The 21269-nt window shown below is 39.8% G+C and overlaps 1 protein-coding gene across 1 annotated transcript in view; it reads right to left on the bottom strand.

The window, feature by feature from the left end:
- Positions 1-3190: 3190 nt before the first annotated feature.
- Positions 3191-21269, bottom strand: part of BEND7 (BEN domain containing 7) — a 62165-nt gene continuing 44086 nt past the window's right edge. Inside the window, exons 5-8 of the mRNA XM_075274015.1 lie at positions 13268-13524; positions 9617-9842; positions 6715-6840; positions 3191-4658 (exon numbers count right to left, since the gene is read on the bottom strand). Of these exons, the coding sequence (XP_075130116.1) occupies positions 4600-4658; positions 6715-6840; positions 9617-9842; positions 13268-13524 (668 nt within the window). The 3' untranslated portion in view covers positions 3191-4599. The remainder of the gene's footprint in view (positions 4659-6714; positions 6841-9616; positions 9843-13267; positions 13525-21269) is intronic.

A 21269-nucleotide genomic window follows, 5' to 3' on the forward strand; every position in this document is an offset into this window, starting at 1 on the left:
ACAAACACAACATATGTAAATAAGGACTGATATTCAAAACTGCTGTAAAAAGCAAAGGTATAAGGGCGGGTTCACACCGGCGCCCGGTTTCCGCTTTGTGGGTTTCTGTCTTCTGGCCAAGAACCTGGAAGGAGTCCTGCATGTCCGACTTTGTGTCCAGTTAAAAAAAACCCAGATTCGCCGTGGAGACCAGAAGACGCTCACAGGTGGATACTTTGCAAACTCATTCAAATGAATGGGTTTGAAAACTGACTGCCGGGTTTCCATCTCCTGTCCAGTTTTTGGGCAGAAGACGGAAACCTGAAAGTGGAGACTGGGCGCAGGTGTGAACCCGCCCTAAGTACAATATGTACAGCGACAAAGAAAAATTTCTTCCAGCAACCAATTTATATAAAACTTAACTTTTACTGTAAAATCATTAAAAACTGGGAATTACATCACCATGTGAAGAACACGAACATTGACAGGCAGCTGACACGTTTCAGGACTTGTATATCATCGTCCCTTACTCATAGCTTTCACTGAAAGCTATGAGTAAGGGACGATGATATACAAGTCCTGAAACACGTCAGCTGCCTGTCAATGTTCGTGTCAGTGAAAGCTATGAGTAAGGGACGATGATATACAAGTCCTGAAACGCATCAGCTGCCTGTCAATGTTCGTGTCAGTGAAGGCTATGAGTAAGGGACGATGATACACAAGTCCTGAAACGCGTCAGCTGCCTGTCAATGTTCATGTCAGTGAAAGCTATGAGTAAGGGACGATGATATACAAGTCCTGAAACGCGTCAGCTCCCTGTCAATGTTTGTGTTCTTCACATGGTGATGTAGTTCCCAGTTTTTTATGATTTTACAGTAAAAGTTAAGTTTTATATAAATTGGTTGCTGGAAGAAATTTTTCTTTGTCGCTGTGCTTATCACCCCTACACGGTCAGGGGGTTTCCGTGCAACCAGTTGGTTCTCTAAGGCAATTATCACACGTTTAGTGCAGCGGTGTGTTTTGGATATTGTAAGTACAATATGTGACTGAAAGTCAATGGGAGGCTTTTTTTTCAGCACTGAAATTCCACAACAAATTCCTACCATTTTTCTCCAGAAAAAGGAACCCATTGAAGTCAATGGGAGGCTTTTTTATTTCAGTACTAAAATTCCACACCATAATTCCTCACCATTTTCCTCCGTGTGAATTGACCCCTAAGCAGAATGAAGTTTTATTACTTAAAAAAACTTTTATGTGAACACCAAGATTCTAATGTTTATGGTGATCGTGTCTCCAGGATCGGCACCAATCAGTACTGACTGTAGAAGACATCAAGACCTGAGAGATGCAGGATATAACAGGTATGTTACATGCATTGTTATCAGAACATGAAAATTAAAGGGCTCCAGGAGAATCAGCCCCGCAGCCCATTAATTTAAGTGGGTGAGACACAAATGGATTACGGAGTAAATAGCAGTGAGTGTCTTCCATATAATAACTTGCTGAACTTTTCTTCACTCCTGATCTATATTGAAAGAATTAAGAATAGTAAAATGGGGTTACCCTGGATTTCAATGTTGCTTTCACTTGCTTCAGCATAGAAAGTGCAGAGCCTTCTAAATGATATTCATTTGCAATTTGGTCCTCTTGCTGTATGGATGTGAGACTGGTTACACTAGAACCTCCATATATCCATGTCTATAAAAACTTTATTGTAAAAAGGGTAGACACAGATATAAGACAACAAACATCCACTCAAAACAGTCACCAATAAGATCTTATAGTGAATGAATTAGAAAGTTCTGTTTGCAAGCCAAACCCTGTACAATGGAATCTCAGAAAGTACTTCTACTAATGGGAGCCATACTGTTGTTGTGGATAAGCCCTTTCTATTGTTTAAAATGACATATACATGATCTCATTATATTCTCTGCAATATTATATTAAGGTTAGCAGTACACTGAATTGTGTACTCAAGAGGAAATTAGTGGGTAGTCGGTGGGACTTCCACAGGATTGAAGGGAAAAAAAAAAATCACACCCATATCTATTTGCAATGTATAGAACTTTGTGTAATAAATCTTGGTTCATAAAGGTCAGGCTAAGTTGTTTATAAATTTGTATAGGATTTCCTATTTACACACAGATATTTGTAAAGGAGCATTACATTTCAGACATGTTTCTATGTTTTATTACAGCATATGAATTTGGTCTCAGTCTCCCAGTAGTGGTGACAAGTATGTGTCATCTAAGTCTTAGAGAGCAAGATTTATATAGTATGCCACATTACTTTTTCTGGTTAAGACCAAATTAAACAAAAAAGACCCCCCAAACATGTTTATATGTTGTGTTTTTAACACTGTAGCCTTTATGGGTCAGATTTTGTATGCAATGAACAAAATACATCCATTATGTTATTTCAGTGTGAAAAAGTAAAACAGATCAAGGGACTTGTATAAATTCTCAACAGGTACTTTCTGTATTATTATTTTTTTTGTTTAGATGATGATAATACCCCCTATTCAAAGCGGAGGACCAATTGTTGGATCTCCACCCATGATCAGCACAAAGGTTGTGTTTTCCCTGTCTGAATAGAGCTGCATGCTACCCCTCTAGTCATTCCCTATGGGGCCATGGGAGATAGCTAAGTACTGTTCTCATGTTATGTGAGGGTCATTTTTATTGTTGTACTGTAGTCTTTACACCAGCACTGTACAGTAATCAGTAATGTGATGTTTGGAAAACTATTCGCTAGGCATATATTTGAGATATCTGTCATCTGTCTAAATGACAACTATAGGGAGCCTGCACACGGAGTTATGCTCCGCTCATTCTAAACGTAAAACTCGTTTAGAATGAGCGCGTAAAAACCAGATCCCATTGATTTCTATGGGTGCCGGCATACGTGCGTATCACATTGAAAGCAATAGGGAAAAAAGCCTCCCATTGATTTCAATGGGTATCACACGTATGCCGGCACCCATAGAAATCAATGGGATCTGGTTTTTACGCGCTCATTCTGAACAAATTTTACGTTCAGAATCAGTGGAGCGTAACTGTGTGCAGGCTCCCATATACTGGTCAGCACAGGAGAACAAAGAATCAAACATGATGAAATCCATTATACTTGATACTTGCTTCCCTAACATTAAAGAGGATCTTTCCTGACATCTGAGATAACAATTCTGCAGCATCTTTTCTTAGAACTCTGTGTTGGTCTAGTCCTTTGGTATTACTATTAGAAATGTGTGAAGTCCAAAATGCTTCAGAATTGTTATTTCATTGGCAATACAAGAATATACTAAAATAGGCATGTTAGATAAGAGGAAAGGTCTTCTTTAAAGATCGTTTGGGATACTCCTTGCACATTACATTTGTTGCCACATCCCACCATAAGCAATATTATACTGTGTATTGGCAGCCATTGCATTGCATAATAGGATCTCAGTTAAGCTGCTAATGCTGTGGCTTCCAATAAGCTTCCAATAACAAGCAGGAGAATTATGAAGGCAGCTCTGGGCTCCACACATGTAGTAATAAAGGACTAGTGCAAGGTTAATGCAAAAATTTACACAAATGATATGTGTATATGAATTGGAAAATGATGTGAAAGGCAGCTCACTAATAGCTCCAGAAAAATGAAGTCTAAAGTCAACCTGAATGTATTCAAGATAAAAGTCACTAGAAACAGAAATATAAACCTAACAATAATTATGTCATTTGTTACGTATATTTGTTAATATTTCTAAAATTATATTGACTTTGTATATGATGATTTCAACACAAACCATATCCTTTAAAGAGGACCTTTTACTACCTCCATCAACTCCACCTCTCAGCATTCTTTAATACACTACATTCTGCTATCCTACAGTTTATTTTCTGTAGGCCCATCTGTTCCCAAGCAATTGGTGCAGTTAGTTTCAGCATCCAATATGCTAAGAGTTGGAGTTGGTGGAGGTGGTGAAAGGTCCTCTTTAAAGCTGTAACCTGTAAACATTCAGCATATGAAATGTATCAATGTATTCAACGGCCATTAAATCACAGTATGCCTACCCAGGATTGCAAAATATTGTGATTTCTACATTACATGTGTGTTCTTGGGCAAGGTGTCATATTATGGGAGAGAATGAATTCTAACTAAACTGAAACGAATTCCAAATTTGGGTGTAGATATGAAATATTTTGTGTGCCTTATAACAAAATGACTCCTACTTTGCAGATTACTTAACTACTGTGTTTTATGTCGAACATAAATTAATGCTACATTTTCTTTAAAAAGGAGAGTGTTTTTGAAACATCTTACCAGTCTGGTAAAAATTGTAAAGCATGGACAGCCAACTCCTGTCCTCTCTATCACTTTAAGATGTGACTTTAAGAGTGTAATGCTAATACACCACACAAACAGTAACAATCTTCAGAGAAGACGTTTTTACCAAAAGCATTCCACCTGTGAACAGGCCACAGCGGCTACACTGTAAAGCCACACTGTCAACTCTGTTAGTGTGCCTTGTCTGATATTAAAAAATAGACGTTTTACTCTTAAAGATGTCCTAAAGATGTCAGCACAAGGTTCTGTTGGTAGAGTCTTCTAGACAGATGTCTTCTGGATACTTGTTCCTCAAAACCCTGCCTTAGAATGAAGCCACATTTCATCATCTGTAGTCTGAAGAGAATTTCCTAAAAAAAATAAAAAAATAAAAATCTACTTTTATGACATTCACTAACGCAACATCAATTAAAATATCAAGTAGTATCTTACTAATATCATAGATGTGAAAGTTTGTATGTTTGTAGGTTGGATGTTTGTTCCTCAATCACGCCTAAACGGCCGAACGGAATGGCCTGAAATTTCACACATACATACTTTGGCTCCCAATTGGCTGGCACTACTGTGTAGGCGGAGCTATCAGCCGGGCTGCAAACAGAAGAACATGGCATCTCTCACTCGCTCGGGAGAGGACCGCACATGCCGGGGGCGCGAGAGAGAAAGAGAGAGTGTGTGTGTGCGTGTGTGTGTGTGTGTGTGGGGGGGGGGGGGGCGCCAGGGGAGAAGCAGCATGGGAGCGGGGGAGGAAGGGGGCAGATGCACAAGGGAGGGGGGGAGGGCCCAGGGGCAGGCGGTAGGGAGGGAGGCCACGGGGCCAGGTCGGGGTCAAGGGGGAGACGCGGGGGTGTACGGCAGATTATAACCAGCAGCAATTGTTTAAATATATGTGGCTCAGCGCCAACACCAACCTGCAGACAAAGTCGCGGGCAGATGCTAGTGTTAAATATATGCTACCAGAATTAAGTTATATCATTAAAGGGGAGTTTAGGGATGCCCTATCCTTAGCATAAAAACAAAAAACTGCAATAGTACTCTGCTATTGCCAAAAGCATTACTGCTATACCCACTATGTAAGGAAATTTATGAAAGTAAGGTTCTTGGTTAACATTTTAATACAATTCTGTAAGCCCATCTGTCACCAACAAGGCAACTTCTTTAGATGGGATCCTACACTACAAAGCCTCACCTCTCTCTGGTCCTTGGCTTCCATTTCTAATTCAGGGCAAGTGTATTTCAGTGTTATAATGCTTACCATACACTACAAACAGTCTCCTCTTTTTGGACTCATGCTTTCAAATGAATTCAGGAATGCTGAAGTTCAACCATTTCATGCTATAATTAAAAATCAGCTTTGGGCATATGGGTGGTATGCTTGACCAAAATAGAGCCAGTCAAACTTTCAAATGCACAATGCTACACACAAAAATGGTCTATCATACACCATGGCTGCAATAGAAATGCAAACACAAAAAAGTGCATTAAGATAAGTCATTAATATCAGATCAGTGGGTGCCTGACACATCTGCCAGTCAGCTGTTTAAAGAGGACTTTTTTGCCACATTTGTCAAGTCCATCTCTTTCCATCATTGAATAGGCACCGCTCTACTGACTACTATTTAGACTTGGTACTGTCAAGTGGCCAGTGTCAGGCAGGAGCAGGGGTGTGATTCTAAAATCTGACACTGTCCTCCTCTGATTGGGGCTCTGAATCACACCTCCTTTCCTGCTGCTGTCTGACCATGACCACCTGACACTACAGAGTCTAAGTAGAATATCAGCCACCAAACCAAATAGCATTTATTGCTCAGGAACAGGGAGAACTAGAGAAAAATTCCAAAGGGAGTCAGGGGAGCAGCGCCTTTTAACAGATGCGAAGAACTGGAGTTGGTGGAGGTGGTTTGATATTGATGACCTCTTTAAAGGACAGGTCATCAATATTAAAATCTTGGAAAATACCTATAAAGAATGTCCACAAGTATTAGGAGAATTTACTAAACATTAAATTAAACCATTCTGTAATTTGTGGGGTATGCCTTTCCTTGTAATCCAGACTTTAAACTAAAGGTTTGTCCAATATCAGTGAATAGATGCTATTGGTTTTATAACAAAGTATCAGTTCCTCACAGTTTTCCAGATCTCTGCTTGCTGTCATTCACTGTTTGGACTGAATAAAAATCAGTCCATGGTCATGTGATAGACAAACTGGTGCACATCTCATTACAGTCACAGCATAGTGATTAGACATATGCTTGGTAACAAGCCATGCTCCTGTGTGTCCATCACTTGACCATAGGCTAATTTTTATCCACTGGGGGTAAACAATGAATGACAGCAAGCAGAGATCTAGAAAACTGTTAGGAATTGATAAAGAAAGAATACTGCTAAAGACATCTACCATTTGCTCACCTAGATCGCAGCCTCTTTTTAATCTTCTCCTAGCGAGTTTAATCTGATCTTGTAGAATCTGCACCCAGTGTCGTGGCCCAGGAACCTTTTCTACATTGTTAGCAGTGCAATATTTTTCTGTAAAGACTGCAAAATAAAAACACTGTTTTATAAAACAGAAGATTGATGGACAATTATCACTTCTACATGAAGGCAGAGATGTAGCTTTTCTGGGAAGAAGTCTATGTGTGTATAAAAACGGCATCAATAACATCTTGGTATGGCTTCTAAAACTGCTGGATACACAAAATGGTAATGAAGAGCTCAGTCATTGTGCAGAAGAGATGTGCTTGTGCATCCTCATATGAACCTGCTAATATAAAAGGGTACAGACAAAGCTGAGAACAGCACATGGATCTTGGCTATGCAGGGGACCGCAATCCACATTTTCTTCTGCTATCGCCTTGTCATTATCACTGCATGGTATAACAAAAAATGCTTAGCAAAGTCTTGAGAATGTAACATGTAATTAAGAAGCAGGATCATTTCCATACAATTTGTCTTGATGCGTACAGCTAAACTGTATGAGTTAGTCTCTCAATAATGAAGACAGTACAGTAAATTCTAGATAGTTCTTTCTGGGTGGAAGCAAATAAGCAATAAAATAATTTTATATATCTCCTACCTGTGTATAGCCTGTATACACTATATAGAAAGAGACAGAGAGAAAGAGAGAGAAGGAGATAGAGAGAAAGAGAGAGAAAAAAAACTATATACAACTAAGATAGATAGATAGATAGATAGATAGATAGATAGAGATAGACAGATTCTTAGATAGATAGATAGATAGATAGATAGATAGATAGATAGATAGATAGATAGATAGGTAATTCTGCACTTCACATTGTGGATGATTGCTGATGTTTTTTTTTTCATTGTAAAACCATGTCCAATTTTTCATGGGTGAACAAGAATTTATTAAGGGGGGTCTCCTGGCCTTTCATATTTTTGGCTTATTTGTAGGACAGGTCAATAATTTGCCCTCCAACGGATCCATTGTTGAAGGGGCCTCTTAAAAAGAGGATGTAATCTAGAGGTCACTTAAAGGGGTTGTCCAGGATCTGAAGATACCGGTAATTGATAAAATGGTTAATCAGAATAAGATCAGTCAGGGTCTTACACCCAAACCCCGCACTGATCAGCTAATGCAGCTGCGGAAAGCCATATACTAGATAAACAGCCAGAAGCAGCCCAGCTCCTATTCAAGTGAATAGGAACTCAGCTGCTGTTCCCCAGTGTCGCCACTATATCATACTGAGCCCTAGGGTGACAGCAATGTTTTGTGGGATTTTCTCTCCCACTGACTTTTTTGGACAAAACTGCATAATTTGCTGCCACACTCAGTTTTCAACAGGAAACATTTTTAGGGTTATTTAAAAAATATATAAAAAATTCGGAAAGAAAATGAAAGCTTTTTCAAAGAAACATTCCAGGAGAATTCTACTGATAACCTATCTATTCAAGTCAATGGGACTGAGCATTCAGTAGCTTCCTGGCCACTACTCAGTGCATGGTACACTGCCACTCCAAGCAACTAATTGACGGGTGTGCCAGGAGTTGTTTCCTCAGCAATCTGCTATTGATGACGTTCATTTCTTTGCATGCTTTAATAGGTGCTGTTTCACAGATTTTGGCAGACAAGGAAGCATGATTCTCAGTCCCATGACACTGTCCAATCATAGAACAATAGTGTCAGATGGCTCTGAATTTCTCCTCCTAGCCTGTTCTTGCTTGAGACCATTTATTTGACAGTATCAGGAAAGGTAGGGGCTAGAGAAAAAAAAAAAGAAATGTGCCAGAATAATTGCAGTGGTACCTATTAAAGGATGGAAAGAGCTGGAGTTTCTTTGAATTGGTCAAGGTCTTTTTTAAGAACCATCAACCTGTGTGAACCTAGTACTTAGGGGACTCATCCACTTAGACACTATTTTTTTTCAAGTTTTAAAGAGGACCTTTCACCGATTTGGGGCACAGGCAGTTCTAAATACTGCTGGAAAGCCGACAGTGTGCTGACTTCAGCGCGCTGTCAGCTTTCCCGATCTGTGCCCCAGGTAAAGAACTGTCGGTTCCTGTACCGTAGCTCTTTACAGTCAGAAGGGCGTTCCTGACAGTCTGTCAGGAACGTCCTTCTGCACAGCAGCGCCTATCACTCTGTACAGTGTGAGCGGGGAGGAACGCCTCCCTCCACTCTTGATAATACTAATCTATGGACGAGCACTGTGAGCAGAGGGAGGGGGCGTTCCTCCTCACTCACACTGTACAGCGCAATAGGCACTGCTGTGGAGAAGGACGTTCCTGACTGACTGTCAGGAACACCCTTCTGACTGTAAAGAGCTACGGTACTGGGACCGAAAGCTCTTTATCCGGGGCACAGATCGGGAAAGCAGACAGTGCGCTGAATTCAGTGCACTGTCAGCTTTCCAGCAGTATATAGAGCTGCCTGTGCCCCAAACCATGAAAGGTCCTCTTTAACACTTATGTGATGTCATGGTAGCAGAAAGAAAAAAGATATCCAGCAGCAAGGAGTATTCCAAGGAATAAAACTTAACTTTTAATAGTGAGAAAATTCATCACAAGACAAAAAGTGAAAAAAATTAAAATTCACAAAAACATACCGTCAGACAGACAAGACACAATAAAGATATATGTTTGTGCATGTTGTGGGCTGTGGACTTCAGTGTTTTTGCATTCTTTCATCCTATGTAATGCCATATCCATTATCAATTAACTGTACTTGTTCCATACTTCCTATAACCTCATGCATACTAATGCTACCAAACTGTCCAGCTCTATATGAACTATTGCATCCTGTTATACAGAACAGCATGTATGCTACAGACCATGTATTATAATTAAGGCGTACCTTTTATTGCTCCCACAATATTTTGATCCAATCCTTGCCTGTTGTCATTGAGTCCACGCTTCCTTTTTCCATTGGGTAGTGATGTGGCCAAAGTCTTATCATCAAAAAAAGCACACACAAGTTTTCTAAAGAGCAGGCTGCCCGATCTCTTATAGTTAGACAATATGGAGTCCAGCTGAGATTTTGGCATAAAGACATCAAATCCTTCTGCCAACTGCACATCTGGCTAACAAATCAAAACATACAGAAGTCAGAATGTTATATCGTGTATACAAACAATGTGTTACATGTGGCATGGCATTGTACTTTTCTAAACTGCTATAATCTCCATATTCTCAAGATGATTAGAAAACCTGTAAGTAACATTATGAATACTGCAGATAATATTATCACTGTATGTCTTTAAAAGCCTCAAGCATAAGTTTAAGACATTTATATTAAAGAAGTGTTTTTTTTCTCCCCTTTCAGGCAGTTATATCTTCCATATTAGTCTATAAAGAGGTAAGTAGGGGGTAGGAAAGACATGCAAATAAATGCTGCTGTTACACTCTCCTATTACTTTTTTTTTTTTTAAACCCACTAAGTTGTAGGTAATAGGCTATGAGAGCAAACAATCAGGCACTAAAATTAATAGAATCTCACTCCCTCCTCTGAATACAGAGATTGACATCATGTAAATAAAGCAGTCATACTGGAGATGAGGAGCAGTAGAACAGAGTAATAAGTGGAAAAGGAAACAAATCTCCTTAATAAGATTTATTACAAAGTTTCTTATTTTCACATGTACTATTCATTTATAAAAATTTGTTTAGAACTGGTGAAACGCTTTCGCACCTTACCCACATTCTGCAGAAAAATTCTTAGGATAATCCATAGCAAAATCTGAAACAAATCTACATAAAACATGCAGATTTTTTGTGGATTAGAGATTGGTTCACATCTGTATTGGAGTCCCCATCGTAGACTCTGCTACAGAGGATCTGCTGAGAATAATGTCCTGCACAGACTTTTCTCTGTCGGTTTCAGTATAAACATGGTGGAAACCCAACAGGAAACCTGGCGGATCCTATTATAGTTTATGGGGCTACGAGCAACCGCTGTTTTGGTGGTTTGGCTCTCCGTCATTCAGCTCCCCCCATTGGACCTGAATGACAGAGAGACCAGCCCAGGTGGGAACCTAGCCTCATGTAGATTAATTGCAAAATTCACAGTGGAATATCTGCAGCATAAAATTGGTACATGTACCCTTACTGTTTCAATTTTCTGCAAGCAACACTTTGAAAGGGTTCACACAGCGTTTTTTTGCTGAATAACTGTTTTTTAATTGCAGTAATGAGTAGCACAAGTTACTATGCCTCTCACATGCTAACAGCCAGTACACCAGAGGCTTTCAGTTTAATAGCAGTAAGCATACAGGTGACATGCAGAGTAACATGTGCTACTCATTACAGCAACTAAGAAAACATGCACAGTTCTTCAACTAAACCCAGCCAAAATAGATTTAGTTGTAGGATACAGCCAGACCGTGGAGAAAAGCTATGTACCCTATATGGAGAAAATTATTATTAGGACATAACCACTCAATCATTGAATTCAGGTATGTAATACAGTCATATTGTCATAGATGTATAAGATGCTGCACCTAGGAATGCTGTCTGCCTTTACAAACATTTGTGTAATGATCGTTCTAAAGAGCTCAATGAATTCCAATGTGGGACTGTAATAGGATGCCACCATTCAAAAAAAAAGTCAGTTTATGAAATGTCTTTACTTCTAGATATTCTAGGATCAATCTTGGGCTTGATGGAGTTGTGTCTTTATTCAACCTTATCTACTATAATATGTTATCTGCCATGTATCTGTGAGTGGAGTGTTTAGGAACCAAAGTAACTCAGCTACAAAGTGGAGGCCATGTAATATTAGAGCAGGCTTGCCGAGTGCTGACACCCATGGTAAATAAGCGTCACCAATATTCTCCTAACTCAACACCTGCAGAGTTTAAACCTGCTCTGGCACTAACAGTCGCACAAAAACTGTGCACTAGGTGCTTCATGGTATGGGATTCTATGGCCAAGCAACTGCATAAAAGCCTAAGCCCTCGTTCACATCAGTGTTTGGATTCCATCTGGGGGAGTCCGCATGGGGACCCCCCAAACGGAATACAAACGCAAGTGCAAGCGCTGTAAAAGTACACGGACCCCATAGACTATAATGGGGTCCTTATGCTTGCCGCGCACTGCCCGCACGAATCATGCGGACAGGAAAGTAGATGGTGAACTACTTTCCTGTCTGCAAGATCCCTGCGGAGATCTCGCGGCAAGCCCATAGACAATAATAGGGTCCATGTGCTTTTACTGCACCAGCGTTTGCACTTGTGTTTGGTATTCTGTTCGGAGGGATGTCCTCATTCGGACTCCTCTGGATGGAATCCGAACGCTGATGTGAACGAGGGCTTACAACATCAATCACAATGCCGAACATTGGATGGATTGGTATAAAGCACAATGCATCTAGAGTCTGGAACATGTAACTGACAAAACAAAATTCTCTATCTGGCAGTCTGATAAATGAATCTGGGTTTGGTGAATTGCCAGTGTCAACTGTAAAGTTTGGTGGAGAAGAGATAATGCTAGGAGATTGTTTTTAAGGCCTCTCTGTTCCAAGGAAGGGAAATCTTAAAGCATACCTCCAATTATGAAACAACTTTCTATAAATAAAAAAGTACATGTGAATCTTATTAAGAAAATCTGTTTGCTTCTCCCTTTACCAGTCTGCTTGTTTACATAGAATCTGTAGTGGTGTCCTCCTTATACACAGAGCTCTATGGTGGGAGGAGTGGGGAGAAGGAGGCGGTTAATTGATTTATTGTCTCATTCTGTGCACTTGAAGCTTGTTATCTCTAACTCAGAAGTATTAAAAGAGCTACCTGACTCGCTCACCGAATAGGAGCAGAACATCCTCCTCTCTATATACTAAGGGTTGGAGCACACTAGCGTATGTATTCTGTCTGGGGAGAGTCTGCATGGAGACCCCCCCGGATGGAATACAAACGAAATTGCAAGCGCTGTGCTGTAAAAGCACGCGGACCCCATAGACTATAATGGGGTCCATGTGCTTGCCATGTAGAAAGTCAGCTTGATAGATGGAGAAGGAAACATATTTATCTATTAAGATTTATTAAGTAGTTTCTTATATTCACCTGCACTATTCATTTATGAATTGGGAGTATGCTTTATATCTTCAGCATACAATTTTGAACAATTCTGTTTCCAACTTTGTAGGAACAGTAGGTGGAATCCATACTTTCTCAATACTTTTATCAATATCATGTATCTTAATAATCCCAAACAATATATCAGCTTCATGTCCTTTAAAATCAGATGTAAAAAAAATAAATTGAGATGAGAGCTATCAGTGTTACAGGGTTTTTGTCTGATGAGCAGAGTACATCATGACTTTAAGGGGTCTGATAGAAATAAATATGTCTCCTAGCCTAGCATCTGCAGAACCAACACGTTTCTAGATGAAAAAAAATCAGACTGCAAAGGACAAATGCTAATGTTTTTAGCTTTGGTGTAATGAGAAGTCATATGAAACTCATTACACTGCTTGAGGCCAACACAACTCATTAACCTTTGTAGTGCAACTTACATCAGAGGATGACGAGCTGACAACAATACCGAATCCTGGCACATGATCATCCTCTTTCTTGACAGGCTCTGCTTGTGACAGACTGGAGGACCTGTCTGGAAGAGGCTGCGGCTTGTGTTCCCTCGCATTTGTGCTGTGTATGGAGGTCACCGTTGTATTCTTTGGAAGAACTTTTTTCTTTATGATTCTTTTTCTTGAGAGAGCAGTCTTCTGGGAGCAAAGACATGACTGGGCAGTCTGCTGTCGAGTTTGTGCAACTATATAAAAATAAATGGACTTGAAAATGAAGGCTGGGCCACTTATTGCTGTAAGCTATTGTAAGAATACTGACAAAAGCAAATATGCATAAGAAAGAACAGTCTAAGGGTGAATTCACACTGAGTAAACGCTAGCTTATTCTGAACGTAAAACACGTTCAGAATAAGCGGCGTCTAAAGCAGCTCCATTCATTTCTATGGGAGCGGGGATACGAGCACTCCCCATAGAAATGAATGGGCTGCTTCTTTCACTCCGTGCAGTCCCATTGAAGTGAATGGGGAGTGCCGGCGTGTACGCTCCGGCATGAGCATAGCTTGCCGTATACGCCGGCACTCCCCATTCACTTCAATGGGACTGCACGGAGTGAAAGAAGCAGCCCATTCATTTCTATGGGGAGCGCTCGTATCCCCGCTCCCATAGAAATGAATGGAGCTGCTTTAGACGCCGCTTATTCTGAACGTGTTTTACGTTCAGAATAAGCTAGCGTTTACTCAGTGTGAATGCACCCTAATGCTGCTCCTAATAAAAAGCACAGAGCATTTAGTAAAGCCTTGGTGTCAACAGCCATCATGCAGCCTTTAGCACTGTTTTGCATTTCACTAAAATGTATGATTCTTATACAGATATGAATTCTTCATTCTTACTAGGCTGACAAAATGCTGAGACAACATTTCTAGGTTCCAGAGAATGTTCACTATTTTCACAGATTGGAACAAAACCAAAAAGGCCTAATATGCTCTTTAATGTTCCAGCAGGAGTGTAACTGGGGGGTGACTGCAAGATGGTATGCCAATACATAAGGCGAGGGCAGTGATCTGTATGTAGTGCAGTAAATCTATATGCTGGTAAAAAAAATTGTAATGCGTCTGCTCTGAGCTCAATGCAACAGTAAGAGATGAAGAAAGAGATGTCCTGCCTTCAGCTCAGAGAAAATCCTCTGCCACATGAGTTACATGACAGCGGACAATACTGTTAAAGACTTTATGGCGTGCAACATTACCATTGTGATTTCTACATTTCTATCCTATATCTTACTTTTTGTGCCCACACCCTAAGGGCATTGGTTGTGATTCATAAATGTAATTGGCAGGACATGTTATAGATTGCTGGGTAAGCAGATTTCTGTATTGCATAAAATTTCACAATATTTTAAGATGGCTTCATTTATAAATCATTTAAAGCAGCTATACTACTGGTAAAAAAAGATGTTTACTCATCGGTCTTGCACCAGAGAGAAAAAGGAGTCTTTTGTAAGGAATGAAGCTTAAGGGACAGATAGTACCAGGATACCTGCTTTCCATTACTCAGTTTCCTGAAGCATTTTAAAGATTTGACTTAACTGCAGATTAGTTTATGGGAATCTCACTTTTACTATATTAAAGACACAAATTTCATACATTTAATGAAGTCAGTGTACATGCTCCATGGGTTATTTATTGGAAAAGACTTTCTCAGTGTTTTCTGCATTTTCTACATTATTGATCTTATGCTGAGAAAATAATTTATTATGCAATGGACTAAAAAAGTAATCAGCTTTTCAGAAAGAAGCAGGAGATTGCTGCATGATGTAGTATGATGTCTCTTGTGATAATGACTACTGGGACTGTGCCACTTGCAGACATCTTAGAATTGATTCTTGTCCCAGATATTCAGAAAATGTATACTTAACTATACCTAGCCATACCAGCAGCATACATGATTTATTGTTACCAGGAAAGCACTGGGATACCCCCTGTCATCTCAGCCCTATACATTCTATATAGGATTGAATCTATTCTTAATGGTTAGCATGCTTTGGTCCATTTTAAGCATGAATTTATCGATCTTCGATTTTACTTACATGCACACATGGGCTAAAACACCTATACAATGTGTACAGTTTGTTTATTACATTCCCTATGATTTCAGTGAGAGACCCAAATCCATGGTATGTCTGAAAGTAAACCTGCATCTTAAAGGGAGTCTATCATTTACTTTAGTGATTTTTAACTAAGCATATATTTGCATAGCCTTTACACATATCACACAAGCAGTGCTCAGAGAACATCACAGAGATTTCCGGTGCTCCGTGGTGACTAATTAGCATATCAATAAAAGCGGGCCTGGAATAGTCTTTCTAAAGCCTATGCAAATATATGTTTAGTTAAAAATCACTAGAGCCAATGATAGACTCCCTTTAAAAGGAAACAGGGCGATTTGGGTCACTAAATCATCCACAGATCCTTATAGAGTGGAACTAAAGTTTCAGTGTCCCATATAACCCTTTCGTAAAACTGCCCAAGCTTGCACTTAGGGAAAAAAAAAAAAAAAAATCTTTAGACTAAGTGTCCCATAGTGTGCCGCAGCCAAAAAACGCAGTGGAAAAGACCTTGTCGGAAATGCATTGCGGTTTTTCACAGGAAGTTCACAGAGTCTTCTTCTGCAGACTTTCTGTTACTATCATACCTACATGGAAAGCTCCAGTGTTTCAAATTTTTCAAATCTGACATGTGTCACTTTAGGTGGTAATAACTTTGAGATGCATTAACTTATCATGGTGATTCTGAGAATGTTTTTTCGCAACACCTTGTACTTTGTGTCAGTGCTACATTTTAGTCAATATGTTTTGTCTTTAATTATGAAAAAATTGGAAATTTGGTGAAAATTTTGAAAAAAATGCAATTTTCAAACTTTGAGATTGCATGCCTTTCATGTAGAATGTCATACTACCCAAATTACTTCATATATTTAATTTACCATATCTCTGCTTTATATTGGCATCAAACTTTAATTGCCCTTTCATTTTTTTTCAGATGTTATAAGGCTTACAATTCAAGCAGTAATTTTCCAAATTTTTAAGAATATTTTCAACACACATTTTTCAAGGGACCAGTTCAGTTCTGAAGGGGTCTTGAAAGGCCTCTCTAATAGAAACCCCCATAAATCACCCCATTCTAAAAACTTCACTCCTGGAAGAATTCAAAACTGCATTTAGGAAGTTTCTTAACCCTTTCAGCATTTCACGGCAATTAAAACAAAATGGAGGTCAAATTTACAATTTCAATTTTTTTTCACTAATATATTCATTTCGCCCTAGAACTTACACATTAACAACGTGTTAAAGGAGAAAACGCATTCTAAATTCTATTAAGCAATTTCCCCCAAGCATGAAACTGTCCCATGTGAGAAAGTTAAATGATGTATGGGCACACTGTAGGGTCCAGAACGGAAGGAGCGCTATTGGTATTTTGGAGGGCAGATTTTGCTGCAATCTGTTTCAGGCACCATGTCGCATTTGCAGAGCCCCTGAAGTGCCATAACAGTGGAACCCCCCTCAAAATGACCCCATTTTGAAAACTAGACCCTTCAAGGAATGTATCCAGGGGTATAGTGAGCACTTTGACCCTACAAGTGTTTCTCAGATTTTTTTACCATTGAGACATGAAAATTTAAAAAAAGAATTTCTACTATTATATCACTTTAGCCCCCAATTTTTCATCTTCAAAAGGGGTTAAAGGAGAAATTGCAACCCACATATTGCTACACACTTTCTATTGAATGCAACAATACCCCATATGTTCTGGTATACAAATATACGGACACATGGCAGCGCCCAGAACGGAAAGAGCGCTAATTGGGTTTTGGAGGCCAGCTTTTGCTGCAATCATTATCAGGCATTATGTCCCATTTGCAGAGCCCTCTAGGTGTCGAAACAGTAGAAACCTCCAAATTGTGACCCCATTTTGGAAACTAGACCCCTTGAGGTATTTATTGAGGGTTATAGTGAGTATTTTGACCCCATAGGTTTTGAAAAAATTTGCGTCAAACAAAATTTTTTCATATTTTTTTACACAAAAGTGTCATTTTAAAGGCAGCTTTTTCCCCCATAACACATGAAAATAAAGAAAAACACCCCAAAATAGATGACCCCATTTCTCCTGTGTTCAAAAATGTACACTTTGTGGCCTTAATCCTATGTACGGACGCACAGTAGGGCCCAAAAAGATGGCAGCACCAACTGGATTTCAAGACACAATTTTTGCTTCAAAATGTTTCAGGCCCATTGCACATTCAAACAAGATTTGAGTTACCAAAACAATTGAAACCCCCCATAAATGACCCCATTTTATAAACTAGACCCCTTAAGGTATTCATTGAGGGGTATAGTGAGTAGTTTGACCCTATAGCCATTTCACAGATTTTACTAACCTTGGGATGTGTAGGTTAAAAGTTACTAAAATGTCCCTTTATCTCCAAAGTTTTCATTTTCACAAGGGGTTAAAGGAGAAAAAGCCCCCCACAGTTTGTTACACAATTTCTCCTGAATACGGCAATACCCCATATGTGGTCATAGTTTGCTGTATGGGGACATGGCAGGGCTCATAATGGAAAAAGAGCTATTTGGCTTTTGGAGGGCAGATTTTGCTGGAATAGTTTTCTCGTGCCATGTCGCATTTGCTGAGCCCTAAAGTATCAGGACAATGGAAACACCTCAAAAGTGACCCCATTTTAAAAAAAACTACACCCATCAAGGAATGTATCAAGGGGTATTATTATTCTGAGCCTAAAAATGCTTCCCAAAGATTAATGCACAAAATGAAAATTAAAATTTTGAAAGAAATCAGCCATTTTGGTGCCCAATGAGTTGCACCCACTTTGTGTCATCAGAGACCTGCACTCCTAAAACTATTAAGGGGCCATCCCGGGTAGAAAGAAGTTATATATGTGGGTGTACACTGCTGCTTGGGCACACAGCAGGGCTCAGAAGGGAAGGAGCAGTGGGCTTTTTAGCTTTTGGTGTACAGATTTGGAGGGGTTTCCTGACGCCATGTTGTTTTTGCAGAGCCCTGGAGATGACAGTAATTTGGAATTACACAACAAGTGACCCCATTTTGTAGGGGAAATTTTAGAGTCTCTACAAATGTGACATGGTGTCCAAAAACCAACAATCTAAATCAGCTGTCCAAAAGCACATATCGCTCCTTCCCTTCTGCGCCCTGCTGTGTACCCAAGCAACAGTTTATGCCCACATGTATGACACTGGTGTACCCAGGATAACGTACTTAATGCCATATGTGGGTAGAAATGGCTGTTTGGGCACAGCCGGGCACAGAAGGAAAGGAGCGCTATATTGGTTTTTGGATAGCAGATTCAGATGTTTGGTATCTGGTTGCCCATGTCAGGTTTGTAGAGCCTCTAAAGTACCAGTAAAGTGGAATCCCTTAGAGAATGATCCCGTTTTAAAAACTGCACCCCTCAAAGAACTTATTAGGGGGTGTATCGGGCAATAGTATCCTAAACGTGATTGCACAGCGGATGGTGAATAGTAGATATGTAAGCTGTGCGGACTACATTGGGAACACCAAATTACCAACTATATCACCAGTAGCTACTATGTTTGAGGGGAGGGGGTCACTCTGGGGGGCAGTTCTGGTTTATTTTCCCTCGTAATCTCTAAATCTGGTTTGTACCCCAGTATTTGCTCGCACAGCTTATACATTCCCTTCCTGCCGCAGCCAGTTCTGTTCTTATGATTTGGTGATTTTGGTTTTTTTTGTCTTCACATTGTACAAGCTATAATTTATTTTTTATTTTTCTGGTGATGTGGCCGCATGAAGGCTTGATGTTTGCGGTATGAGATGTATTTTGTTATAACATTTTTGGGTGTTTTTAACATATTGACTAACTTTTATTAACTCTTTCTTGTTGAATTAAAAAAATCCCTATCAATTCTGGTATTGTGTTTTGCCTTTAAATTTCTTTTCTGCAAGGCGTATAGCATAAGTAACATGTGACCTTTATTCTGTGGGTCGGTACGATTACGGCGATACCTCATTTATATTCTTTTTTATGTGTTACTAGTTTTGCAGAACAAAAAATCCATTTGGGGATGTAAATCAATTACTTTTGCATCACCAACTTCTGAGAGGTATAACATTTTTAGTTTTCGGTTGACAGAATTGGTTTATGGCTTATTTTTTGCGGGACAACCTGTGCTTTGTATTGGTGCTGTTTTGGGGTACATGTGACTTTTTCATCACTTTTTATAGCATATTTTGTAAGGTGAGATGGCGAAAAAACATTACTTTTGCGGGGTTTTTTGCGAGTTTTTTCCCGGTATTCACTGTGTAGGTTAAATATTGTTTCAGTTTTATTGTACAGGTTGTGACGGACGTGTTGATACCAAATATGTATTGTTTTTATTAATATATATATATTTTTTATATCATTAATTTTATATAAGAAAAGGGAATTTGGGGGGTTTTATAACTATATAAAAATTTTTTACACACTTTATTTATTTTTTAACTTTTTATTTACATTTTTTATTTGTCCTATAAGGACACTAGAACCAGCGATCAGAGGGGATCGCTGGCTCTATGCTATAGACTGCAATACAGTGTATTGCAGACTATGGAGGAAGCCAGCCGATACAGACGTATCGGCTGGCTTCCTCAATAGTCGGCAGGATCAACCAGGTACTGGGGGCTCTTAGCAGCCTGGGGTGACTGGTCAGACCTCAGGCTGCAGAAGGTAAGAGCACCCCCCAATCTCAATCTAACCTTTTCTAAGCCCCTTGGATACAGCGGTGATGTTTCACTGCCGGCATCTAAGGGGTTAAAACCTCTGTTTGGAGACCAGCTCTGAGCGGAGTACATTGGGCACAGTGTTAGCTATAACATATAGCTAACACTTGCTTTCGATGCCGCCCGCAGGATCATCTAACCTGCGGGCGGCATCGCATGTCAGGGAAAGTTTGTTACTGCAACAAACTTTCCCTGACATGGCCACTACATGATCGGGACCTGAATCTATCAGGTCCTGCTCATGTCTCCGTGGACCCCAGCAGCTATTAGCGCTGGATCCACGGAGCTCCCGACCCTCGGGGAGACCCGATCCCCATTTTAAAAGGGGCTGTTAATTAACGTCGGCGCGGCACAGAGCCCAAGCCGCGCCGACGTTAATCTACAGGGGCCGGTCGGGAAGCGGTTAATGTAGGGAAACAGCATTACAAAAGGACTACTAAACCCAGGTCTAAAATTGCCAGGACAGGCAGGTATTTCCTTTAAGTAGGAAATACATTTCATAAGTTATTTTCTGATATCATATATAGGCGATAGACATGCATGTTTATATGTCCTGTAAAACATACATACATATATGTAACATATATGGTTGAAAAAAAGAAAATGAACGACATTCCATGGGACAGTGTCAAAAGAGGATCTATCACCACACTTGATATTTCTATCTAAAAGCAGTTGTGGAGTATCTCATGTCTTAAAACACTACATTTTTCTACTACCCCGTTATACATTGTCACATATACATCATCCTAGCACCGTGATGGCGAACCTATGGCACACATGCCAGAGAGGGCACGCAGAGCCCACTCTGCTGGCATGCGCGTCATCGCCGGAATCATTCACTAACAGGGAATCTGGTTTGAACGCTGCTTTCAGCTGGATGTGCAAATGCGACCACGGCCTACACTGACTGCACAGTGTGACTTCTGCCCTGGCGCAGGCGCGATGACGTAAGTCATCAGCAGCCACAGTCAAAAAGAGAAGGACGCTGGGCAGATCTTCATGGGACTTCACAGAAGCGACATTTTTTTCTTTACTATGCATATGTAGACTTCCCAATTCATTATTAAACGCACATCTTAATTAATGAACAACTTTTGACATAATCTTAAAATCTAAGGTGATGATGTGTGAAAGATTTATTATTAAAATATTGATAGCAAGATCTAGAGTTATCA

The sequence above is a fragment of the Leptodactylus fuscus genome, chromosome 5 (genome assembly GCF_031893055.1).
Source record: "Leptodactylus fuscus isolate aLepFus1 chromosome 5, aLepFus1.hap2, whole genome shotgun sequence".
Classification (NCBI taxonomy): Eukaryota; Metazoa; Chordata; class Amphibia; order Anura; family Leptodactylidae; genus Leptodactylus; species Leptodactylus fuscus.